Below are 23,524 nucleotides of genomic sequence, written 5' to 3' on the forward strand. Positions count from 1 at the left end.
ACCATTTTTTAAGTGTATGATTTTTTTTTTAACCTTTTTTTTCACCATGCCTACAGCTTGTGGAAGTTCCCGGGCCCCAGATCTTCTAAGTGTATGATTTCAGTGGCATTAAGCACAATCACATTGTGTAGCCATCACCACTGTTCATCTCCAGAACTTGTTCATAATGTCAGACTGAAATTCTGCATCCATTAAATAATAACTTTCCATCACCCCTCCTCCAGCCTCCAGTTACCATTATTCTACTTTCAGTCTTTATGAACTTGACTGTTAATAGGTAACTTGTATTAAGTGGAATAATACAGTATTTGTCCTTTTGTGTTTGGCACATTTCATTTAGCAAGACTTTTTCAGGGATCATCCATATTCTTGCATGTATCAGAATTTCATTGCTTTGTAAGGCTGGATAATAATTCCATTATATGTTCATACCATATTTTATTTTATCCTTTCATACATCAACGGACATTTGGGTGGTTTCCACCTTTTGGCTATTGCTGGGTCATCTGATAATTACATGTTTGGCTTTTTGGGGAATGGTGGCTGTACCATTTCACATCCCCACCAGCAGTGTACAGAGGTTGCAATTTCTCCACATTCTTCTCAGCACTTGTTATTTGTCATTAAAAAAAGAAAACTGTGGCCAGCCCTGTAGATGTGAAGTGATGCCTTGTTTTGTTTTTTAAACTGAAGTTCATTTACTGGACTGTGTTAATTTCAGGTGTGTAGCAAAGTGATTCAGTTATACACACATATCTATTTTTTCAAACTCTTTTGCATTATAGGTTATTAGAAAATACTAAGTATGGTTTCCTGTGCTTATTTTGGTTTTGATTTACATTCATGTTGCTGCTGAGGTTCAGCATCTTTTCATGTGCTTATTGACCATTTGTACATCTTTGGGGAAATATCTATTCAAGTCCTTTGCCCATTAAACGAATTTGGGTTATTTTTTTCTTGCTGACTCTTTTATTAGAGTTCTTTGTGTATTCTGTGTGGCTTTTTTTTTTTTTTTGGCTATACCTACAGCATATGGAAGTTCCCGGGCCTGGGATCGAACCCATGCTACAGCAGTGACCCCAGCCACTGCAATGAAAATGCCATGTCCTTAACCTGCTGTGCCACAAAAGAACTCGTATATTCTGGATATTAAACCCTTAGGTTGTCTTTTCACTTTCCTAATAGAGTCCTTTGATTCACAAGTTTTTATTTTAAGTTTATTTTTATTTTCAGTCTCATTCATTTTTTTTTCTTTCATTGTTCATGCTCTAGATGTGATATTTAAGAATATATTGGAGCTCCTGCTATGGCGCAATGGCATAGGCAGCATCTTGGGAGCACCGGGACATGGGTTTGATCGCCAGCCTGGCATAGTGGGTTAAGAAGCTGTTGCTTAGTTTGCGGCTGCAGCTTGGATCCGATCCCTGGCTTGGGAGCTCCACATGCCACGGGGCAGCCAAAAAAAAAAAAAAAATCTGTTGCCAAATCCAAAGTCATGAGGAGTTATCTTTGTGTTTTCTTCTAAGTATTTTATAGTTTTAGCCATTATGTTTAGGTCTTTGATCCAATCTGACTCAATTTTTGACGATGTTATGAGGATAAGGTCCAACTTCATTCTTTTGTTGCATGTGGATCTGCAGTTTTCCTAACACTGTTTGTTGAATGTCCTGTCTCCATTGAATGGTCTTGCCACCCTTGTTGAAAATCATTTGACCATATATGAAAGGATTTATTTCTGGAGTTTATTCTATTCTAGTGGTCTCTATGTCTGTCTGTATACCAATACCACTTTGTTTTGATTACTGTAGTTTTGAAATCAGGATATATAATTCCTTCAGTTTTTTTGTTCTTTTTCAATATTATTTTGGCGAGTCAAGATTTCTTGAAATTCCATGTGAATTTTAGGATGGGTTTTTCATTTCTATAAAAAAAAAGACATTGAGATTTTGATGGATATTTGTATTAAACCTGTAGATTGCTTTGGGTAGGTGGTATTGTCATTTTAGCAGTCTGGTCTTTCAGTTCCTGAATGTGGTGTTTCTTTGCATTTATTTATATATTCTCTAATTTCTTTCAGCAGTTTTTTAGTTTGCAGTGTGTAAGTCTTTCCCTCCTTGGTTGTTATTGTTTTCTCTGCTACTGTGCATGGATTTATTTTCTTAATTTCCTTTTTGGATGTACATACCTTTTTAATATTAGGATATATATTTGAAGTTACTAATGAAATTTCTAACCAAGAGTTTTAATATTGATTTTTGTCTCTTTAGGGCCATACCCGCAGCATAAGGAGGTTCCCAGGCTAGGGGTCCAATCGGAGCTGTAGCTGCCAGCCTATGCCACAGCCACAGCAATGCGGGATCTCAACCACATCTGTGATCCACATCAACCACATCTGTGACCTACATCCCCACAGCTCATGGCAACATCACATCCTTAACCCAGTGAGCAAGGCCCGGGATTGGACTTATATCCTCATGGATACCAGTCGAGTTTGTTAACTGCTGAGCCATGACGGGAACTCCAATACTGAACTTTTATTTTATTTTTTATTTATTTTATTTTTTTGTCTTTTTGCCTTTTCTAGGGCCTCTTCCCATGGCATATGGAGGTTCCCAGGCTAGGGGTCGAATTGGAGCTGTAGCCGCCATCCTACGCCACAGCCACAGCAACACCAGATCCGAGCCACGTATGTGACCTACACCACAGCTCACAGTAATGCCGGATCCTCAACCCACTGAGCAAGGCCAGGGATCGAACCCGCAACCTCATGGTTCCTAGTCGGATTCATTAACCACTGAGCCACGACAGAAACTCCCAATACTGATCTTTTAATACTCTTGAAGACTCTCTATTGATATGTCCCAGTAAGTACTAAAAACTTTTACACTGTTTTCTTTATACCCATTCAAAATTGCAAGAATTTATGTTAAGTTTTAAATTTAATAGTACTTCCTTTTTTCATGACAAATATAGTGTTAAACATCCTTAGGATAAACAAATTTAGATGTCAATGAAATGTTTCACTTATTTCAAAATGATGATATGGCAGTATATGCATGCATTTTGCGAGAAATCACCTTGTATCTAGCTGCTATGCTGCTAAAGATCCGTCTGTTGCCAGCAGATAGAAATACCTGGGATATGTGAAGGCAAAGATTTGGGGCCGTCATCTGTAGCCTTCCAGGATCTCCCCTCCCCCTTTCCTCCAGGCTGTCTGCACTCTGGGCTGTGAACTGTCCCTCTTGGACATGGCGAACAGAACCTCCTCCAGGAGTTTCCGTCATGGCTCAGTGGTTAACGAATCCGACTAGGAACCATGAGGTTCTGGGTTCGATCCCTGGCCTTGCTCAGTGGGTTAAGGATCCGGCGTTGCCCTGAGCTGTGGTGTAGGTTGGAGACATGGCTTGGATCCTGTGTTGCTGTGGCTGCGGTGTAGGCCAGTGGCTACAGCTCCAATTCGACCCCTAGCCTGGGAACATCCATATGCCTCAGGAGTGGCCCAAGAAATGGCAAAAAGTCCAAAAAAAAAAAAAAAAAAAGAAAAAAAGAAACTCCTCCAGCAGCTTCATAGAGTATAGGGGTATACGCTGCAGCTAGCTAATAAATCTGTGTTCAGGGGCGTTAGCAACTCTTTGGCAGTGCTCAATGCCTGGGTATCAGATGTGGCTCATAAATCATCATCTCCAGGGGAGGGAATTGGATCTGAGAAGTCCCAAACAAGGTTACTCAAAACCAGAGCTCACCATCCTGGGAGCGCCAGCCATCCCTGAGTGAGCCTGGTTGCCTTGAGGGCTGAAGAGGTCCACTTTGATGTGACCCATTAGATTCCAGTGTCTGTCCACACGTCTGCATGTCATTGTCATACCTGGTGGTAGGCTCTGGTCTGGTGATGGGCTTGTTTAGAAAGGAGAAAGGAATTTACGTATATTTTAGGAAGAAGAAGGGAAAAATAGATCCATCTTCATAGGATTGTACCCTGTTTCCAAAACTGTACCTATCTCCGGATCCATGATAATATTCCCAATGTGTGTCAGTTTGGGATTCTGCATTGGAAATTAGATGCATGGCTTTGGTCTGATGTGTGAGGGGCTTGAATGGAAGTTGGAAACTTGGATTATTTTTCTACTTGTGCCATTGGCTAACTCTGATCACCTTTATTGTGTTTCGCCTTCCAGCCTCTCTTTCCTCATGTATTTCTCTCTCTGCTCTGCAGTATTGCCTCTCCTGTGTATACTTTTAAATATAGCATTTGAAGTTATTTGAAATACAATTCAAATGCCGTTTTCCCCACTTGAGTCTTTTCTGATTCCCTTACCAAATCACATCTTTCCCTCCTTTGAGAGGGAACGTTTTGTGTTTTCCTATGGCGTGTATTATATTCTTTCTTGGACTTTGTTTTTTGCCCATGTCTCCTTTTCTTTTCCTTGTTTAGAAGATCTTCTTTGTATATCTTGCATCTTTTAGAGTTGGAAGAAATTGTCATTTATCTCATTGGAGGGTTCAGCAAAATGATTTTTTAAGCAATAAAAATTTTTACCTATTAAAATTAGCAAGCACATACAAACTCTTCTGTTTAACCCTCTGTCGGGAAGAAATTGGAGAAGTTTGGACTAAAAATGGAAAAGCTGACTTCACTTTCACAGATGGCACACCTGTAATACATGAAAAAACAGGTTTCAAGAGTGTATTCAATTCTGAAAGCATGTTCCTACGTTCCATTGCGTCATTCAGCAGAGAATCTGTGTTGCAAATTTTGCAGTTAGGTTCACGGAATGATGTAATGGAGGAATTGATTGTAACTCAGTCTTCCTCTTGATTGTACCACTAACCATCTCCAGTTTACTGGTTATTTGGAAGATGTTAAACCTTAATATGGAGACTTAGTTCATTTACTACAGCCAAGTGACTGGATTGTGGGAATCTATTGAGAGTAACTGAGCTGCTTCTGCAGATCAAGGCTTTCCGTTTTTTAAACCAGATTGTCTTGAGAATAAAGGATTTATCAGGTTCTCAGGTTCACTCGACTTTGTCACGGATGTGACAAGATATCTGAACACATTGAACTAGAAACTGCAGTGGGAAATATACTCATTTATTTAGAGAAATGCAGGCCTTCCTATTAAAGTGTGACAGGATTGAGCAGATGGCCCTTGGAGGTTACACTTATTTCCAATGTGGAACAAACTGCCCTGATACCAGCAGAAACACTGATGTTTAATATTGATAGACCTTAAGATATAATTTTGGAAAAGAAGAGTTCCTGTTGTGGCGCAGTGGTTAATGAATCTGACTAAGAACCATGAGATTGCGGGTTCGATCCCTGGCCTTGCTCAGTGGGTTAAGGATCCCACGTTGCCGTGAGCTGTGGTGTAGGTTGCAGACGTGGCTCGGATCCCGCGTTGCTGTGGCTGTGGTGTAGGCCAGCGGCTGCAGCTCCGATTCGACCCCTAGCCTGGGAACCTCCATATGCTGTGAGAGCAGTCCAAGAAATGGCAAAAAGACAAAAAATAATAATAGTAATTTGGAAAAGAAATACAGATTTTTGATGTATTTGAGTCCTACTTTAAGTGTCCATGGTTGTAAGAAGTGCAAACTGAGGATGTGACTGCAGGCCCAGCAAACACCCTCTCAATGTGGTTGGGCTCCAGGGCACCTGAGGCAGCTGTGAGCATAGTGCTCCCTGCAGGGTCAGGGCAGTGCTGCTTGAGGAGGGTGTGCAGACTGGTGCCGTCTGAGAACTCTCGTCAGTCTGTCCGGAAATGAGTTTAGAAATTGAGGCGTTCCTGTTGCGGCTCAGCAGAAACGAATCTGACTAGCATCCATGAGGACGCAGGTTCAGTCCCTGCCCTCGCTCAGTGGGTTAAGGATCTGGCATTGCTGCGAGCTGTGGTATAGGTTGCAGACACAGCTCAGATCCTGTGTTGCTCTGACTCTGGTGCAGGCCAGTGGCTACAGCTCTGATTCGACCCCTAGTCTGCGAACCTCCATATGCTGAGGGTGAGGCCCTAAAAAGGCAAAAAGAAAAAAAAAAAAAAAAAGGAATCGAGAGTCAGCATTGAGAATCTTTAAGATAATTTGACAGAATATTGAATTTAATAATAAAAAAGTTGGGCCTATTATATTTTTTTCATTTTCTAGTAATTCATTCATGTATATATATATGGTCTTTTTAGGGTCACACCTGCAGCATATGGAAGTTTTCAGGCTAGGGGTCAAATCGGAGCTGCAGCTGCCAGCCTACACCACAGCTGCAGCAACACAGGATCTAAGCTGCGTCTGCAAACTACACCACAGCTCAGGGCAACACCAGATCCTTAACCCATTGAGAAGGTGGGATTGAACCCATGTCTTCATGGAGACCAGTCAGGTTTGTTACTGCTGAGCCACGATGGGAACTCCCCAGTCTTATTTATATGTTACAGAATTATCTGTCTGAAATGGATTAGAGGAAAAAACAAAACAGGTACTGCATCACAGGTGGTTTGGAAAGCACTAAGAGTCTCTTAGAAGTGTGAGGTATCTGGAAATGAATATATTAATCTGAGAATTCTCTAGAAATTTCTGGCAGTGTGATCAAGTTCTAGATGATATTTAGGTTTACCAGACTTTATGAAATACACATTTTGTTTTACAGCTAAAAATTAAACAGGAGTTCCCATTGTGGTTCAGTGGTTAAAGAATCCGACTAGGAGCCATGAGGTTGAGGGTTTGATCCCTGGCCTCACTCAGTGGGTTAAGGATCCAGCATTGCTGTGAGCTGCGGTATAGGCCGCAGACACAGTTCTGATTAGACCCCTAGCCTGGGAACCTCCATATGCCGTGGGTGCAGCTCTGGAAAAGACAAAAAACAGAACAAAAAAACAAAGTGACTGTTTTAGAAAAACTAACAGGGGACACTACCCTATTACTATTTTTTTTCATTTTTTTATTACTCAAATGAATTTATCACATCTGTAGTTGTATAATGATCATGACAATCTGATTTCACAGGATTTCCATCCCACAGCCCAAGCATATCCCCCCACCCCCAAAACTGTCTCCTCTGGAGACCATAAGTTTTTCAACGTCTGTGAGTCAGCATCTGTTCTGCAAAGAAGTTCAGTCTGTCCTTTTTTCGGATTCCACATGTCAGTGAAAGCATTTGATGTTGGTGTCTCATTGTATGGCTGACTTCACTTAGCATGATAGTTTCTAGGTCCATCCATGTTGCTAAAAATGCTGGTATTTCGTTCCTTTTGATGGCTGAGTAATATTCCATTGTGTATACGTACCACATCTTCTGGATCCACTCCTCTGTCACTGGACATTTCGGTTGTTTCCATGTCTTGGCTATTGTAAATAGTGCTGCAATGAACATTGGAGTACATGTGTCTTTGCGAGTCGTGGTTTTCTCTGGATAGATGCCCAGGAGTGGGATTGCTGGATCAAATGGTAGTTCTGTGTTTAGTTTTCTGAGGCATCTCCATACTGCTTTCCACAGTGGTTGCACCAATTTACAATCCCACCAACAGTGTACTAGGGTTCCTTTTTCTCCACACCCTCTCCAGCACTTATTGTTTGTAGACTTTTGGATGATGGCCATTCTGGCTGGTGTAAGGTGGTACCTCATCGTGGTTTTGATTTGCATTTCTCTAATAATGAGTGATGCCGAACATCTTTTCATGTGTTTCTCAGCCATCTGTATGTCTTTTTTGGATCTTCCGCCCATTTTTGGATGGGGTTGTTTGTTTTTTTGGTATGGAGCTACAGAAAGTGTTTATAAATTTTGGAGATAAATCCCTTGTCAGTTGATTCATTTGCAAAGATTTTCTCCCATCCTGTGGATTGTCTTTTTGTGTTGTTTAGGGTTTCCTTTGCTGTGCAGAAACTTTGAAGTTTGAGTAGGTCCCATTTGTTTATTTTTCTTTTTATTGTCAATACTCTGATAGGTGAATCTGAGAAGATGTTGCTGTCGTTTATGTCAGAGAGTGTTTGGCCTATGTTTTCCTCTAGGAGTTTGATAGTGTCTGGACTTATATCTAGGTCTCTAATCCATTTGGAGTTTATTTTTGTGTATGGTCTTAGGGAGTGTTCTAATTTCATTCTTTTCCATGTGTCTGTCCAGTTTTCCCAGCACCGCTTATTGAGCAAGCTGTCCTTTCTCCATTGTATAGTCTTGCTTCCTTTGTCATAGATTAGTTGGCTGTAGGTGTATGGGTTTAATTCTGGGCTTTCTATCCTGTTCCACTGATCTATATGTCTGTCTTTGTACCAGTACCATGCAGTTTTGACAACTGTTGCTTTTTAGTATAGTCTGGAGTCCGGGAGCCTGATTCCTCCAGCTCCATTTTTCTTTTTCAGGATGTCTTTGGCTATTCTGGGTCTTGTGTGCTTCCAAACAAACTTTAAAATATTTTGTTCAAGTTCTGTGAAAAATGTCCTTGGTAATTTGATAGGGATTGCACTGAATCTGTAGATTGCCTTGGGTAGTATAGTCATTTTGATAATATTAACTCTTCCAATCCACGAGCATGGTATATCTTTCCATCTATTTGTGTCATCTTTGATTTCTTTCATCAGTGGCTTGTAGTTTTCAGAGTACAGGTCTTTTGTTTCTTTAGGTAGGTTTACTCCTAGGTATTTTATTCTTTTGGATGCGATGGTAAATGGGATTGCTTCCCTAATTTCCTTTTCTGCTTTTTTATTGTTAGTATATAGAAACACTATCGATTTCTGTGTATTGATTTTGTATCCTGCGACTTTGCCAAATTCACGGATGAGCTCTAACAGTTTTCTGGTAGAGTCTTTAGGATTCTCTAGGTATAGTATCATGTCATCTGCAAATAGGGATAGTTTTACTTCTTCCTTTCCAATTTGGATTCCTTTTATTTCTTTTACTTCTCTGATTGCTGTGGCTAGGACTTCCAGAACTATATTGAAGAGTAGTGGCGAGAGCAGACAACCTTGTCTTGTTCCTGATCTCAGTGGGAATTCTTTCAGCTTTTCACCATTGAGAATGATGTTCGCTGTGGGTTTGTCGTATATGGCCTTTATCATGTTGAGGTAGGTTCCCGTTATGCCCACTTTCTGAAGGGTTTTTATCAGAAATAGGTGTTGAATTTTGTCAAAGGCTTTTTCCGCATCTATTGAGAGGATCATATGGTTTTTATTCTTCAGTTTGTTAATGTGGTGTATCACACTGATGGATTTGCGGATATTGAAGAACCCTTGCATCCCTGGGATAAATCCCACTTGATCATGATGTACAATCCTTTTAATGTATTGTTGGATGCGGTTTGCTAGTATTTTGTTGAGGATTTTTGCATCGATGTTCATCAGTGATATTGGCCTGTAGTTTTCTTTTTTTGTGGAGTCTTTGTCTGGTTTTGGTACCAGGGTACCCTATTACTCTTACTAATTTAAAATACTCTTCCAATCTGTGGATTTTTAGTTTTGGGGATTTTTTTCTTTTTTTTTCTTTTTTTTTTTTTTTGCTGCTCCCATGGCATGTGGAAATTCCTGGACCACATTCAAAGTATTCAACTCCCACCACAGCAGCCGCCCGAGCCATTGCAATGACAGCGCCAGGTCCCTAACCTGCTGTGCTGCAAGGGAGCTCCCCATCTGTGGATTTTTGATCATGAGGCCAGTAGTGCAAAATCTGACCACCCTTACCATCGCACAATGCCTTTTACCTAGGAAATCCTCACAATATTTATTGAAATCAGTTTACATCACCTAAGAGTTAGCAGAAAGTAGATAGTTTGCTAAAGGAAGTCCAGAAAATTAAAGCACCTTTAAAGGTAAAATTTGAAAGATTTTAGCCTTTTAGTCCCCACCAAATGTTACCTGCCTAGTTCTGCTTTATTAGACCTTTGCCAATCAGACATTGGTTGGAGCATGTATTACTAAAGCACCACTGTGAGGATAGTAGGTTTGTGAGCCTGAGTTTATTGTTTGTTGTGGTTGAGAATTTTTGTTCTAGCCAGTTTCGATTTTTACTTTCTTTGATAATCACTTAAATGTGCTAAGTGACTGTTTATAACTCTATTCTGCTACTGCAATTACGTAAGGAAATTACCCTGAAAATCTATTTTCCAAAGTAGGTATTAGTATACTATACTATCTTCCTTACACTTTCCCACTATACTTCAACAAATTTTTAAAAAATTGGCTAGTATAAGAAGAAAATTATCAGCCATATGGAATTAATAGTCTTGTGTCATGTTGTCAACTTTCATGTTAGATTTGCAAAATTGAAATATAATTGTGAATAGCACAGTAAGCACATATACTGTACAGAAGGGTATGCAATGATGTGCTTTGGACACAATGGAAACAATTGCTAATAATGTAAGGTGTTTTATTTGGAAGAGAGAATTTGTTCTTGGCAGTAGCTTTCCAGTTTTGCCAACCTTCCAAGTGACTCTCCGGGTGGATGAGATGGTTATGGAAGACAGTGTGTACAATCTCTATTCTTAGAACACATACACTGTCAGGGTTTCTTCATGCAAAAGTTAAGCAGGATCCTGATTCCTAAAACTATCTCATTCTGTGGGGGAGGGCAGTGGATTACTTTCTTCACTTAGTTTATCACTCCCATTAGGCAGTTTAAAAAATTTTTCATTCTGGGAGTTCCTGTCATGGCTCAGTGGTTAACGAATCCGACTAGGAACCATGAGGTTGCAGGTTCGATCCCTGGCCTTGCTCAGTGGGTTAAGGATCCGGCGTTGCTGTGAGCTGTGGTATAGGTTGCAGACGTGGCTCGGATCTGGTGTTGCTGTGGCTGTGGCTCTGGCATAGGCCTGTGGCTACAGCTCCGATTAGACCCCTAGCCTGGGAACCTCCATATGCTGTGGAAGCAGCCCAAGAAATGGCAAAAAGCCAAAAAAAAAAAAAAAAGATAGAAAAAAAAATCTTCATTCTGAATTTCGTCTGAACCCCAAACACTGATTCTGTCTTTCTTGACTCTGCCTTTATTTTTATGAAGCAAGTATTTTTAGTAAAGTCTGTGGGAAATTTAACATGTGTGATATTTGGTACTTATTTATGTTTCTTTAAGTGTCATGTTGTATTTCTCATGTGTTCTGTTTGCTAACTAAGCACAGTAGCAAGGGTCTTTTTGTTTTTTGTTTTTTTGTTTTTGTCTTTTTGCCTTTTCTAGGGCTGCACCCGAGGCACATGGAGGTTCCCGGGCTAGGGGTCTAATCAGAGCTGTAGCCACCGGCCTATACCAGAGCCACAGCATCGTGGGATCCGAGCCGCGTCTGCGACCTACACCACAGCTCACGGCAACTCCGGATCCCCAACCCACTGAGCAAGGCCAGGGATTGAACCTGCAACCTCATGGTTCCTAGTCGGATTCGTTAACCCCTGAGCCACAGCGGGAACTCCAGCAGCAAGGGTTTTTAAGAGGATGCTCCATTCTCTTCTTCCTTCCTTCCAGAGCACTGTGTACTCTTTGTAGTGAGGCTTCACCGTTGCGTAACGGAAAAAGATGTGAAAATCTGCATTACAATCTGTTGATATCAGAATGAGAGGATACTATTGACATCTTAGTGTAAGCATAATATTATGTTTTTATATCTTTGCAGGAAGATTCTTTAGCAACAGATGACTTCCTTGTGGACTACTTTAATGAATTCCTAAGCCTTCCAGTGAGTATATTGTTATGTCTGTGGACTATCTTATCAAAGTAAAATATTGTAAACACTGGATTATCTTGTGAGACAAATTTATCAGGGATAATGTTTTATTTATTTATTTATTGTCTTTTTGCCATTTCTTGGGCTGCTCCTGCGGCATATGGAGGTTCCCAGGCTAGGGGTCGAATCGCAGCTATAGCCGCTGGCCTACGCCAGAGCCACAGCAGCGCAGGATCCGAGCCACGTCTGTGACCTACACCACAGCTCAGGGCAATGCCGGATCGTTAACCCACTGAGCAAGGGCAGGGATCGAAACTGCAACCTCATGGTTCCCAGTCAGATTCGTTAACCACTGCGCCACCACGGGAACTCCAATGTTTTTTTAAAATACTAATTAAAACATTAGAGGAAGTTTGTGCCTTTATTTATTTATTTATTTTGCCACACCCATGCCATGTGGAAGTTTTCCGGCCAGGGATCCAACTGGTGCCATGGCAGCAACTCAAGCCTCTGCAGTGACAACACCAGATCCTTAACCTGCTCTGCCACAAGAGAACTCCAGTTTGTGCCTTTTTATGGAATTAATCCTTTGAGTTTGAATCATATTTAGGAATTATTTTTATTGAAGAAAGCTGGGTCAGTTATACTACAATAAAAGTAAATTTAAAAAGAAAGCTGAGATTTTTCTAACCTTCAAAAGCTTTCTGTACAAAACCCGATGTAGTTGTATTTGGTACCATTTTAGAACTTGAAGAGAGATGGTAAGGACAGAATATAAAAAAAAAATTTAAGAAACTAAACTTGCTTCTAGGCAATTATTGTCATCCTCTTGGACAGATATAAAAGTAGAATTTGTGTTTAAGGCAGCTAGAGTTTTATATCAATAATAAATAAGACTTGGACCCTGTTGTTGGTGTAACAAGGTAGATGCCAAATAATAGAGTTTTGATCTTTGAAAGCAGTGACTGATAGAGTATGTATTGACGGCTTTGGAAAAAGAAATGAAGGTTCATAAAAACACATTGTTGTGTAAAGTTCATCAAGAATGTCAGGTGAAAGAAAATTAGATAAGAAAAGGTTTTTTTTATTATTGTTACGGAAACTTTTTTCATTCAAATACTTACTAGGGAGAATTTGAAACATTAAAAAGTCACAAGTAATTTAGAGGAAATGGATCATAAAATGAGATATTTCTTAAAGCCTAGCCACTGAAAATGTGTGGGTTTTTTTTTTTTTTTTTTTTTTTTTTTGCTTTTTAGGGCTGCACTCACAGCATATGGAGGTTCCCACACTAGGGGTCAAACTGGAGCTACAACTTCTGGCCTACACCACAGCCATAGCAACACAGGATCCGAGCCTCGTCAGTGACCCACACCACAGCTCATGGCCATACCAGATCCTTAACCCACTGACAAGGCCAGGGATTGAACCCACAACTTAATGGTTCCTGGTCAGATTCATTTCCACTGCACAACGATGGGAACTCCTGAAAATGATTTTTGAAGAGAAAGTACTAGATCTTTTTTTTTGCTTTTTAGGGCCGCATCTGTAGCATATCAAAGTTCCCAGGCTGTGATTGAATCAGAGCTACAGCTGCTGGCCTACACCACAGCCACAGAAACACGGGATCTGAGTTGCATCTGCAACCTATCCCACAGCCCACAGCAACACCAGATCCTTAACCCACACTGAGCGAGGCTAGGGATTGAACCCCCATCTTCATGGTTCCTAGTCGGGTTCGTTAACCACTGAACCACAAAGGGAACTCCTTTCTTTTCTTTTCTTTTCTTTTTTTTAAACTAGGTACATTTTTTTTTTTTTTTGCCTAGATTAGCTTTTGTGATATGTATGTATCTGTGCACACATGTTTTTTGTTTTTTGTTTTCCTTTTTTCCAAAAGAATTTGTGCTTTCTCCTCCATATGGAACCATTATGGGGGTCAGGTAGAGACACCGAGCCACCCTATCCATTTCCAGCAACACTGGACGTTGCTGGAAACGACCTATGTGACATTACAGGACACCCCAGGAGGGTCTTCTGTGGTCTGACTCTTCAGTTTTCATCATCCAATTGTATATTATAAAAAACCCAGCAGCGTCACAAAATAGAATTTTGTGCTACTAGACTATGTATTCTTTCCTTTAGGCTCTGAATTCATCATTCTTCTTCCAAAAAACTCTCTGTTTTTCTGACTTTTAAATAGAAAAATCTCTATGTATTGGGTCTGATTGCAGCTTCTCAAGATTTACATTTCATTGTCTCAATATTTGTGATTATCTTGACTTCTGTTAGCTCTAGAAAATGAATAGCCCTGCCTACCTTTCTTTTTAAAAAATTATTTTAAATTATAGAAGTAATATAACAGTAGTATAAAAAATTAACTTCAAATGTAAGAAAAATTCAGCCATCATCCTGCCATCCGGTTAGAATAGACATTATTATTATTATTATTATTTTTTGGTAGGTTTTCTTTTAGGCTTTAGGTGAAATGACAGGCTGTGATTTCTCTTGAACTTTGTCTGTGGGATAATGTTTTTCATCCATCTCCAGCAGCCCACCTTGGCCACTTCTCTCTCTTTTCTGTCTGTCCAAATCCTTCTGCTTTTCTGTTCTATCTCTCTCTCTCTCTGTCTCTGTCCATCTCTTCTCTTTGATTCCTTTGCGTCTGCATTTGGTACCACACAATGTACCTGTTAACTACCTACGTTTCATGCTACAAGGAGGGAGGAGGGGAAATGTCACGGGTTTTAAAAAAGAATTTGGGGGCAGGGAGGAGAAGGAATAATGGACCTCAAACAAGTTCCTGGCAAGATTCTTGAACAGATTAGTAATATTTAGTTTATGAGCACTTAGCTAAGAATTAGAAACTTGTGTGGGTTTACTGAGAATTAGTGAGCCAAATTAATCTCTCTCTCTCTCTTTTTTTTGGATAGTTAAGGACTGGTACTTTAGGGAACCATAAATTTAATATATTATGATTTCAGTAAATAGTAATAATGATAGTAAATTGAACCATGTTTACTTCCTGCTCAAAACTCTGTCTAGTGGCTTCTCATTACACGAAGAATCAAATCCAAAATACTGTAGGATCTGGTTCTTGTCATCTCTTAGTCTTTATTTCCTACACCTCTTCCCCTTGTTAATTCTTTTCCAACCTGGTTGGCAAGTTGGCCTTTATGTTTCTCAAACATGAAAATACCAAGTGTACTCAGGGCCTTTCAGCATGGAAGGCTTTTCTCTGAGGTTGTGTTTTGCTTTGTTTTTTGTTTTTGTTTTTTTTTTTTTTTTTTTTGGTCTTTTTAGGGCTGCAGGTCCAACATATGGATGTCCCCAGGCTAGGGGTCTAGTGGGAACTGCAGCTGCCAGCCTACACCACAGCCACAGTAACACAAGATCCAAGCCATGTCTGTGACCTACACCACAGCGCATGGCAATGCTGGATCCTTATCCCACTGAGTGGGGCCAGGGATTGACTGGTGTCCTCATGGATACTCTCGGGTTTGTTAGCACTGAGCCACAAGGGGAACTCCTTCTCTGAGATATTTGTATCACCTTCTCCCTGATTTAAATCACTTCTGCTTCAAAAGCCTTCCTTCCCAACCCTGTCAAAAACAATACACCCAAAACATGCTCTGCCTTTGCTGCTCTATTTGTCTCCAAAGTCCTATCATTGCCTGTGAAATTAGCTTTCACATATTTGAATGAGTTGTCCACTGACCATATCTGGTAGGAGTTGACTCAGTAGCTGGCAGATTGAAGTCCAAATTCTTTACCATGGACCTTTTGCAATTTAGCCTCAAGCTAACCTTTCTAGCTTTATCTCTGGCTTCCTACTTCTGTGTCACCTTTGTGCTCTTTCTTGCTACCCTGAACCTACCCTCCCCGACCAGAACTACATGCATTCTTCCTGTGCTCATCTTCCAGGGTAATGGTTGGGAACAGGAGGGGGACAGAACGGTTTGAGCCCAACTCCTCCACTCATTATCCATGGGGCCTTAGACACAGTCCTTGATGACGTGATTCTTTGATTCCTTCTGTGAAAACAATGTAACTCTCTTACAAGATTGTTTAGAACTGTGGCGGATGCATGGAATCAGCGCTTCTCTTTCCTTTTCCTTCACTAACCAGCTTATCTCGTCGTCCATGCCTGAGGCTTCAGGGGCAATCACTCTTTAATTGGATTGAGGGATTGTTGTCATTCTAGAGAATCATCTGTCCCACACAAGTCTGTCATTGGCTTTGACCTTTAAAAATTATTTTTATCAGAGACTCGGATGAAACCATGCACGTAAACCAGTATTTTTTCCAGCTTAAGGTCATTTAGCTAGCAAGTGGCAGGGTCCACTCAGGTCCACATGGCTCAAAAACTTGTCCTACGGACACTACAGTGACCGTAGACATGGCAGCAGAGGAATAAATGATAGTTTGGATAATAGTCTGGTCTTATTTTTGTCATGGTCGTCTGAAATGAACTAAAACAAGCTAATGTGTTTTCGAGTGCATTAATAGGAGTATAGCTAAGATCAAGACAAATATTTGGAGCATTTTTTTTTTTTTTTTTGAATCAGATTGAATTGTTAGACCACATTTGGCCTCTTGTGTTGCATTCTGGTGCCACATGTTAAGCGTTGCTCTGCTAAACCGGGCTTGGAAAGACTCGGCCAATGAATGCTCTGGAAACCACGTCAGATGAGTAAGGGTTGAAAGAAGTGTGAGTGTTGAACCTGGCTTGGAAACGAGTAGGAGTGTTGTAATGGAGCAGCTCTTTCCAAATATTTGAAGCTCTGATTGAGGAAGAAGGGATAGCATATTCTGTGAAGCTGGAGGGGAGAACCAGGGCCAGCATTTAAGAGGAAATTGATTTTTCACTCCCTAGAAGAAAGATGTTTAGAGATTATTTTCTAATAATAGAGTGGGCTGGCCTGTGAAGGACTAAACTGCCTATGACTGAAGATATTAAGGTACAGGCTAGGTAATCATTTAGGGGAATATTTTATAGGGGATATATGTACTGGCACAAGATTAGACTTTTTCTGCTAAAGAAAATTTGATTAACTTCTCTAAACTGCCTTTTTTTTTTTTTTCTTTTTTCTTTTCTTTTTTTTGTCTTTTTGCCTTTTCTTGAGCCGCTCCCGCGGCATATGGAGGTTCCCAGGCTAAGGGTCCAATCGGAGCCATAGCCGCTGGCCCACGCCAGAGCCACAGCAACTCGGGATCCAAGCCACGTCTGAAACCTACACCAGAGCTCATGGCAACGCCGGATCCTTAACCCACTGAGCAAGGCCAGGGATTGAACCTGCAACCTCATGGTTCCTAGTCGGATTCATTAACCACTGCACCATGATGGGAACTCCTAAACTGCTTATTTTTTTATCTCAGGAACTACACTATAAATTTCTTGAGACCAGGAGAGGTCTTTTTCTTCTATATCTCCCCAAACTTCTTGAGGATGATTCTGTTTTTATTTTTACTTCTCCCATGTAAGATCCTCAAATAAATAAATAAACCTTTAATCTTCTTTTCTTCTGCCTCCCTTCCTCTCCTCCCTCCCGCCTTTCCCCCCACCAAAAGCCCCTAACAATCTAAGCCTGAGAGTGTAGATGTATTATAACATTCTCCATCTAAAAGGGCTGTTAGGTTCATCTAGATTTTTTTTTCTTTTTACAGCCACACCTGCAGCACATGGAAGTTCCCAGACTAGGGGTAGAATAGGAGCTGCAGCTGAGGCCTACACCCCAGCCGCAGTAACACTGGCTCCGAGCCACCTCTGCAACCTGTGCCACAGCTTGTGGCAAGGCTGGATCCTTAACCCACTGAGCAAGACCAGGGATCGAACCCACATCCTCACAGAGACAACCTGTCGTGTCCTTAACCTGCTCAGCCACAGTGGGAACTCCCTAGGCTTCTGAAAACTTCCACGTCTGTGATGAAATGCCCGAGGTGTCCTAACTGGATTGGGGCAGCAACAGGCCTAGGAATCAGGCTTTCTGTCTCTTATACCATTTCTTTCCATTACACTATTACACTCTTGGGACGCATTGTAAGATCCAGAAATTGATGGCTGGTAGCCTGCCTCCATGTTATTTTTTGATGAGGGAAATCCAGGACAGTTGCTGCTATTATAAATGATTATGGCACTTTCCAAATCCTAGCTTTCATAACTTTATTCCGTTTGTTCTGGTGCCAGGTTCGCATTCAGATATTGTTTTCATTTGGTGTCTGGGAGGTTTTTTTTTTCGCTGTCAACTCTTTATGGACAAGTGTTTGCTTATTCAGTTTTCTTCTATAGTGTGAAAACATTTTTTTTTTTTTTCCTTTTGGTTTGGTTTTGTGTGTTTTATGCTCAGTGACTGTTGTGGGATGGAGTAGATGAACCCACATACAGATTTAGGTTGGTCCTCTGTGGGTGGTTTAGAATGTTTGTGACATTTATGGTTTGCAGAAGCTGAAGGGGTGGCCTGTTCTATACCCTCCTCGCAAGGATAGGTATGTCATGTGTTTGCCAGACCGTGCTTAGCTATGCGCCTTTGGAATTTTACCATAACTTCTTTTTTGGGGAATGATTCTCCACACTTAAAAAAAAAATCTGTAAACTATTATAATTTCTTGCAGCTTTATGAAGGAGTTATATGTTAGATTGTTGGGTAAGGGGAGAGAGAGCAAGGAAGAGAGAGCGTATGGATGTGGGGAATGAGTAAAGTGCATATAGATTTGGGGTAAAGGGGGTGGAGGCCCCACCAAAATTTAAATGCTCAGATTGATTTTTAAAGGTGTCAATGCAGCTCTAGGTAGTACTGCTTTGTTCAGCATTTGTCGCTTTGGGTGTTTTAATAAGCCTCGTAGCTCAAACATAAAGCAGTCAAATTGCCTCATTTAACTCATTTGATTAACCCAGGATATTTTCAATGCATTTTACATGGCACCTTATTCCTTCTATCCCACTGGTGAAGATGTCCAGTAAATAGTTGATGGTTAAACATCTAAAATGACAATAAAACTTAGATTACACTAAGTTGTTATTGGTAACTGACTTGTTATACTCAAGTAGTCAGATGTTTTCCATTCCCTGACTAAGATGCATGTGTAAAATATAGCTTTGGAGCTCAATTAGTAGAGACAGAGTTGGAGCAGAGATGAACATGTGTTAAATTAACCTAGTCATTAGTTTTTAATTTAAATACTGTTCAGCTAAATAATTTGGCACCCGGGAAGTTTCAGTGGTGCTGGGCTGGCAATTTAAGCACATCACTAATTATTCACAGGTTTTTCCCCCACCCCCCTTTTCAAAGAAATGTGGAACCAGCAATTTATTGTGGTAAAAATATTTTCATGCACTTGCTATTTCTATGAAAATATTTTTCGCACATGGATGACTGGTACTACAAAGTTAGCTTTCACCACCTTCAGGTCAATTCGTTTTAGAACATTTGGAAAATGATACTCTTGAAATAAGAAAATTAAGTAAGGGAAAGAGGAGTTTGTGACAGCTTGCGGAGGACTGGGTTTGAAGCTCACACTGAAGATTTTTCCTGTCATGTGATTAAAAGCCTACTCAGCTTTCTGGGGGAAAGTCTTCCTTCATCGTTCATTTCTGCCTCCCCAGCTTTATATGTCTTATATTGTCACGTACTAAACTTACTTGAGGAATTTTATTTTATTTTATTTTTTTGTCTTTTCTAGGGCCGCTCCTATGGCATATGGAGGTTCCCAGGCTAGGAGTCTAATCGGAGCTGTAGCCACTGGCCTACACCAGAGCCACAGCAACACCAGATCTGAGCCACGTCTGCAACCTACACCACAGCTCACAGCAATGCTGGATCCTTAACCCACGAAGCAAGGCCAGGGATTGAACCCACAACCTCAAGGTTCCTAGTCGGATTCGTTAACCACTGAGCCACGACGGGAACTCCAACTTGAGGGATTTTATAGATAAGCTTAGAAATGGTAAAAACAGAGGGCTGTGTGTGTGAGAGAGATTCTTTTAAAGCAGACAACAGAACTTGGTGGAGTACAGCCCAGGGTTCTTTGTCCTACATGTAGACCATAGATGGCCAGCACCTCTGTAGATGTGTACATGCATGCAAGTCAGCATGAGGTGTCAGACAGAGTGTGGGCTTTGAAGTTTGCCTTCACCTGGATCCTGTCTCCCTCCAGCTGAAAACTCTTCAGTGGCTCCCCCTCATTCTAAAGCAATGATTTTGAAACTTGAGCATGCCCCAGAATCACCCGAGGGCTTGCTAGACAGACTATCGGGACCCGCCCCCAGAGTTTCTGATCATGGGGTGAGGCCCCAAGAATCTGCATTTCTAACAGGTTCCTAGGTGATACTGCTGCTGCTGGAACAGAGACACACTCTGAGAACCACTGATTTGAGAGACTGTGTTGGGAATTGGGGCATAAATAGAAAGGCCTTGGTGAACTCACCCTCTGCCTTTCTCTCCAAGTTTCTGTCCTGTGATTCTCCTCTTGAATAGTAAGCTTTGGCAATGGCAGACTGCTTGCCGGTCGTCAAAGGTGCAGTACTGTTTGGTGCTTCTTGTCTGTTCTTGGTACTGGTATCTCAATGCACTTGTTATTTCTTCTGTTGAAGCCCCTTCTCTCCCTTGTCTGCCTGATGAGAACGCCTGTTTCTTCTTCCAGATGTAGCTTTCTTTAAACAATCCCCTTACTTTCCTAAAGATAGTTAACGGATCCTTCCGTGCCATCCTTCTCCTGTTGTAGTCATTATGTGTAAAAATGGACTTGCATTGTACCTGCATTATTCCTCCCAATGAATTATTCATGCTCTGCAGAGACAGCGAGGGTGATTTAAAGAGTGAGGATGACTGTGTCTGTTGTACCAGCCCAGAAACACACAGAGACCAGTCCGTGAACAACCCAGAGAGGCTGTGTGAGGTGGAGGACAAGACTCTTCCATTCCCTCGGCTGCTCTACCCTTCCCACCTCGTGGTGTAGTCATCTTCTCATGCAGAGGGTGACTCTAGTGTTATAAGCCTTCGTGTTACTGTATAACATGAGCTTGAAAAACAAGCCTACCACTTCATCTGGTCCCTAACTAAAGAGTTATGACACAGTTCAGTGTCAGAGGATAAATTGACTGTGATCAACTTCTTGAGAGGTAGGACAACATTGTACTTTCTGAGTGTTTTCAAGGATCTCAAGGAATAGTTTTTGACAACATAGGATTTCACCTTTGCATGTTGACCATAGGCCCCCTTTCTCTTGACCTACATCTCAGGAGGCATCTTAGGATATGAGCCATGTTGACTTCCAAATTAGAGGTTTTGAGTGCTCACCTCTCAGGTGCTGGTCTTAAAAATGGGGTGCCTGATGTAGGGTTCAAATCTTTGGCTCCTCGTTGAGAAGCTCTGGGTTTTGAGTTCCCTCCCAGGATGACTGCACCAGGGATGGGGTTTATGGCGAGGTTGTGTCCCAGCTTCTCCTTCCTGTTTGATGTGGTTTTCTTCTTGTTTACCCAATGTGTAGTCATCACTCAGCCAGCCTTTAGGCCTTTGAAAGAGGAAATTGTTCCATATGTAGCTATAGACTCAGTTTGTCCATTGGAGGTGAAGTCAGGATCTTCCTAAATTGTCATCTTGCTGTGGGATGGGTATCATCTCTGCGTGTTTACATACCTTCCTTCATCTGTGAGATGAGCATGTTCTAAGGCTGAATGTGTGTCTCATTCATTTAAGTTGGGGCCTTCTGGAGGATGCTGTGGATAGATACTCAGTGTAGAGTATATCATCTATCATGATATTTAATAAGGATTCAGTAAATACTTGTTGAATAAATGAACAAACAAAGGAACACTAGATTTGGGTGATCTTACAAGAGATCAGAAGATGCACTTTTTTTCCTGACTCACAGACCAATGGAGTACTAAACATGAAAGGTACCTTGGGATTATCTGGTTAAAACCCCTTTCTTATGATATATCTCAGAAAAGCAAAACAATTTGCCCAGTGTTTCCTCCATTTAATCATTCTGCTTATCCTTTTTTTTTTTTTTTTTTGGACAGATTCTAGTTTATCCAAATCCCTTTCAAAGTACAATAATTATATTAGATATAATATTCTATGGTCTTGTGGACATAGTTCCCTTTTAGCATTTGCATGTTACAGGGATTTTAACTTATTTCAGCATTTTGGCGACTCTTGTCATCACAGAAAAAAGTGACCATGTATTTATTCCTTCAAGTACAGAAACAATGTTTTATTCATATTTGTATCCTCTTTGCTTAGGACAAATAATTGGGGACTTGGGTTCACAAGTTTTGCTGTTGAAATAAATGCACTGGGAGAAGCTTTGAACTAGTTATCTGCTACTTTGGTAATCTTAGAATCAGAGTGCTCTTAAAGGCCTTTAGAGATCTACTCTAACCCATGGCTTTTTAAATAGGAAAATCCTATTTACCCTAGGCAAAGACTCTATCCCATTTTAATTCTATGGAGATAAATTCTTAAGTTGAAAAAATGGTAAATATTTTAATGTATAGCTAAATTTCTTTTTAAAAAATAAATTGGAACATTTCATGTCATTTTATCATAAGCACAATTAATTAGTTTCTTTCTTCTTCTCTTTTTTGAAAAGTACTTCTTTTTGACAAGTTCCTCTCCTCACGTATGTCTTTTACATTCTTCAGCTTTTCTTCTTCAGAACAGACACGCCCTGCCTTTTGCCCCATTAGTTCAGAATTCGGGTATTTTTGTGAGTGCGTGTAAGTAGCAGAACCTAAATCATATGTGAAACCACTGCTACAAGGGAGTGTGGGTGGCATAGTTTTTCCTTGTCCAGATTTTGCCTTTCAGGAGGTCGGAATGGATCCCAAGTGAGCCCGTCCACAGCACCCACTGCAAATCCTACTGAGATTACGTGTCAGGTTTAAAGCAGTTTTGTAGTTGCCAATCGAGAATTCTCTAGTAAGCTCATTAGGGGACTTAATGTAAAGCAGTTTTGCTTGGTAAGTTGAAAATAAAAGTAATTGCTCAGTCCCTGCCTTAAAAGCTGCCCTGGCCCCTGTGTCTGATGGACACAGTAACACGTCCAGAGAGTTAACAGTTACACCAAACGTGGTTGTGATGCTAGGAGCTTTGAGGTAGCAGTCAGCCTCCCCAGAGAGTGGCGATGTCTCACCTTGTGGGTTGTCACCAGTTCATGAGCCAGCAAGAAGAACTCCAGACTGCTACCAGAATTTTCCTAAAACACTGTGTTACTCCCCTCCTTAGCACTTTCCCATGCCACCCTCTTTCCTAGAGAATCACGCCCATGCTTCCTAAAATGGCATTGCAAAGCCTTCCATGGTCTGGTTCTATCTACCTCAAGTCCTTCCCTTCTGTTCCTTCAACTCTTCCACCGATAAACTATTCTAGTTTTATTCTGACTGCGTGAAAGTTCTTAAAATTACCCGCATATACCTGCTGCTTCAGTGCCTTGCATAGAATTAGTCAGTATGTGCTGACTAATTCTATGCAAGGCACAGGTGCGGTAATGGAGCAAAGAGGGGAAACAGGCTGTCTTTGGAACCAGACGACCTGGTTCTAGAGCCCCAACTAGCTATGCGTATAGCTTTGAGTCCCTATGGTAAGTCATGTAACCATCCTGAGTGTCCATTTTCTGTAAATAGCCATCTCAGGCATATAGAAATGCTGAGACCAGCTCAGCAGGATGGGGCTGAAGAACGGATGCTGTGGAACTTGAGGAAATAAGTTAACATAAAACAAGCCACAGAGACATTTATCTTAAGTAAAGGTGGGAACCGGGGGACTCAAGGTCTCAGGGACCAAGAGCCCTGTCTCAGGAAACCACACCGCTTTTATTGTGCTCATTAGATGGGATCAAGTGAGGAGTGGCTCTGGGTGGATGATATAGGGTTTGTTTACTATTATATAAGTTCTTTC

General features: G+C 41.0%; 1 protein-coding gene across 1 annotated transcript in view; it reads left to right on the forward strand.

Annotated features, from left to right (window-relative positions):
• RGS22 (regulator of G protein signaling 22) overlaps positions 1-23,524 on the forward strand; it is a 160,534-nt gene that overhangs the window by 9,646 nt on the left and 127,364 nt on the right. Inside the window, exon 4 of the mRNA XM_085020961.1 lies at positions 11,574-11,636. Coding sequence (XP_084877087.1) covers positions 11,574-11,636 — 63 coding nt within the window. The remainder of the gene's footprint in view (positions 1-11,573; positions 11,637-23,524) is intronic.

Source organism: Sus scrofa, chromosome 4 (assembly GCF_054392235.1).
Source record: "Sus scrofa isolate SSC_HxYL_T2T_F1_AM1 chromosome 4, Sscrofa_HxYL_maternal_Yorkshire_Landrace_v2.0, whole genome shotgun sequence".
Classification (NCBI taxonomy): Eukaryota; Metazoa; Chordata; class Mammalia; order Artiodactyla; family Suidae; genus Sus; species Sus scrofa.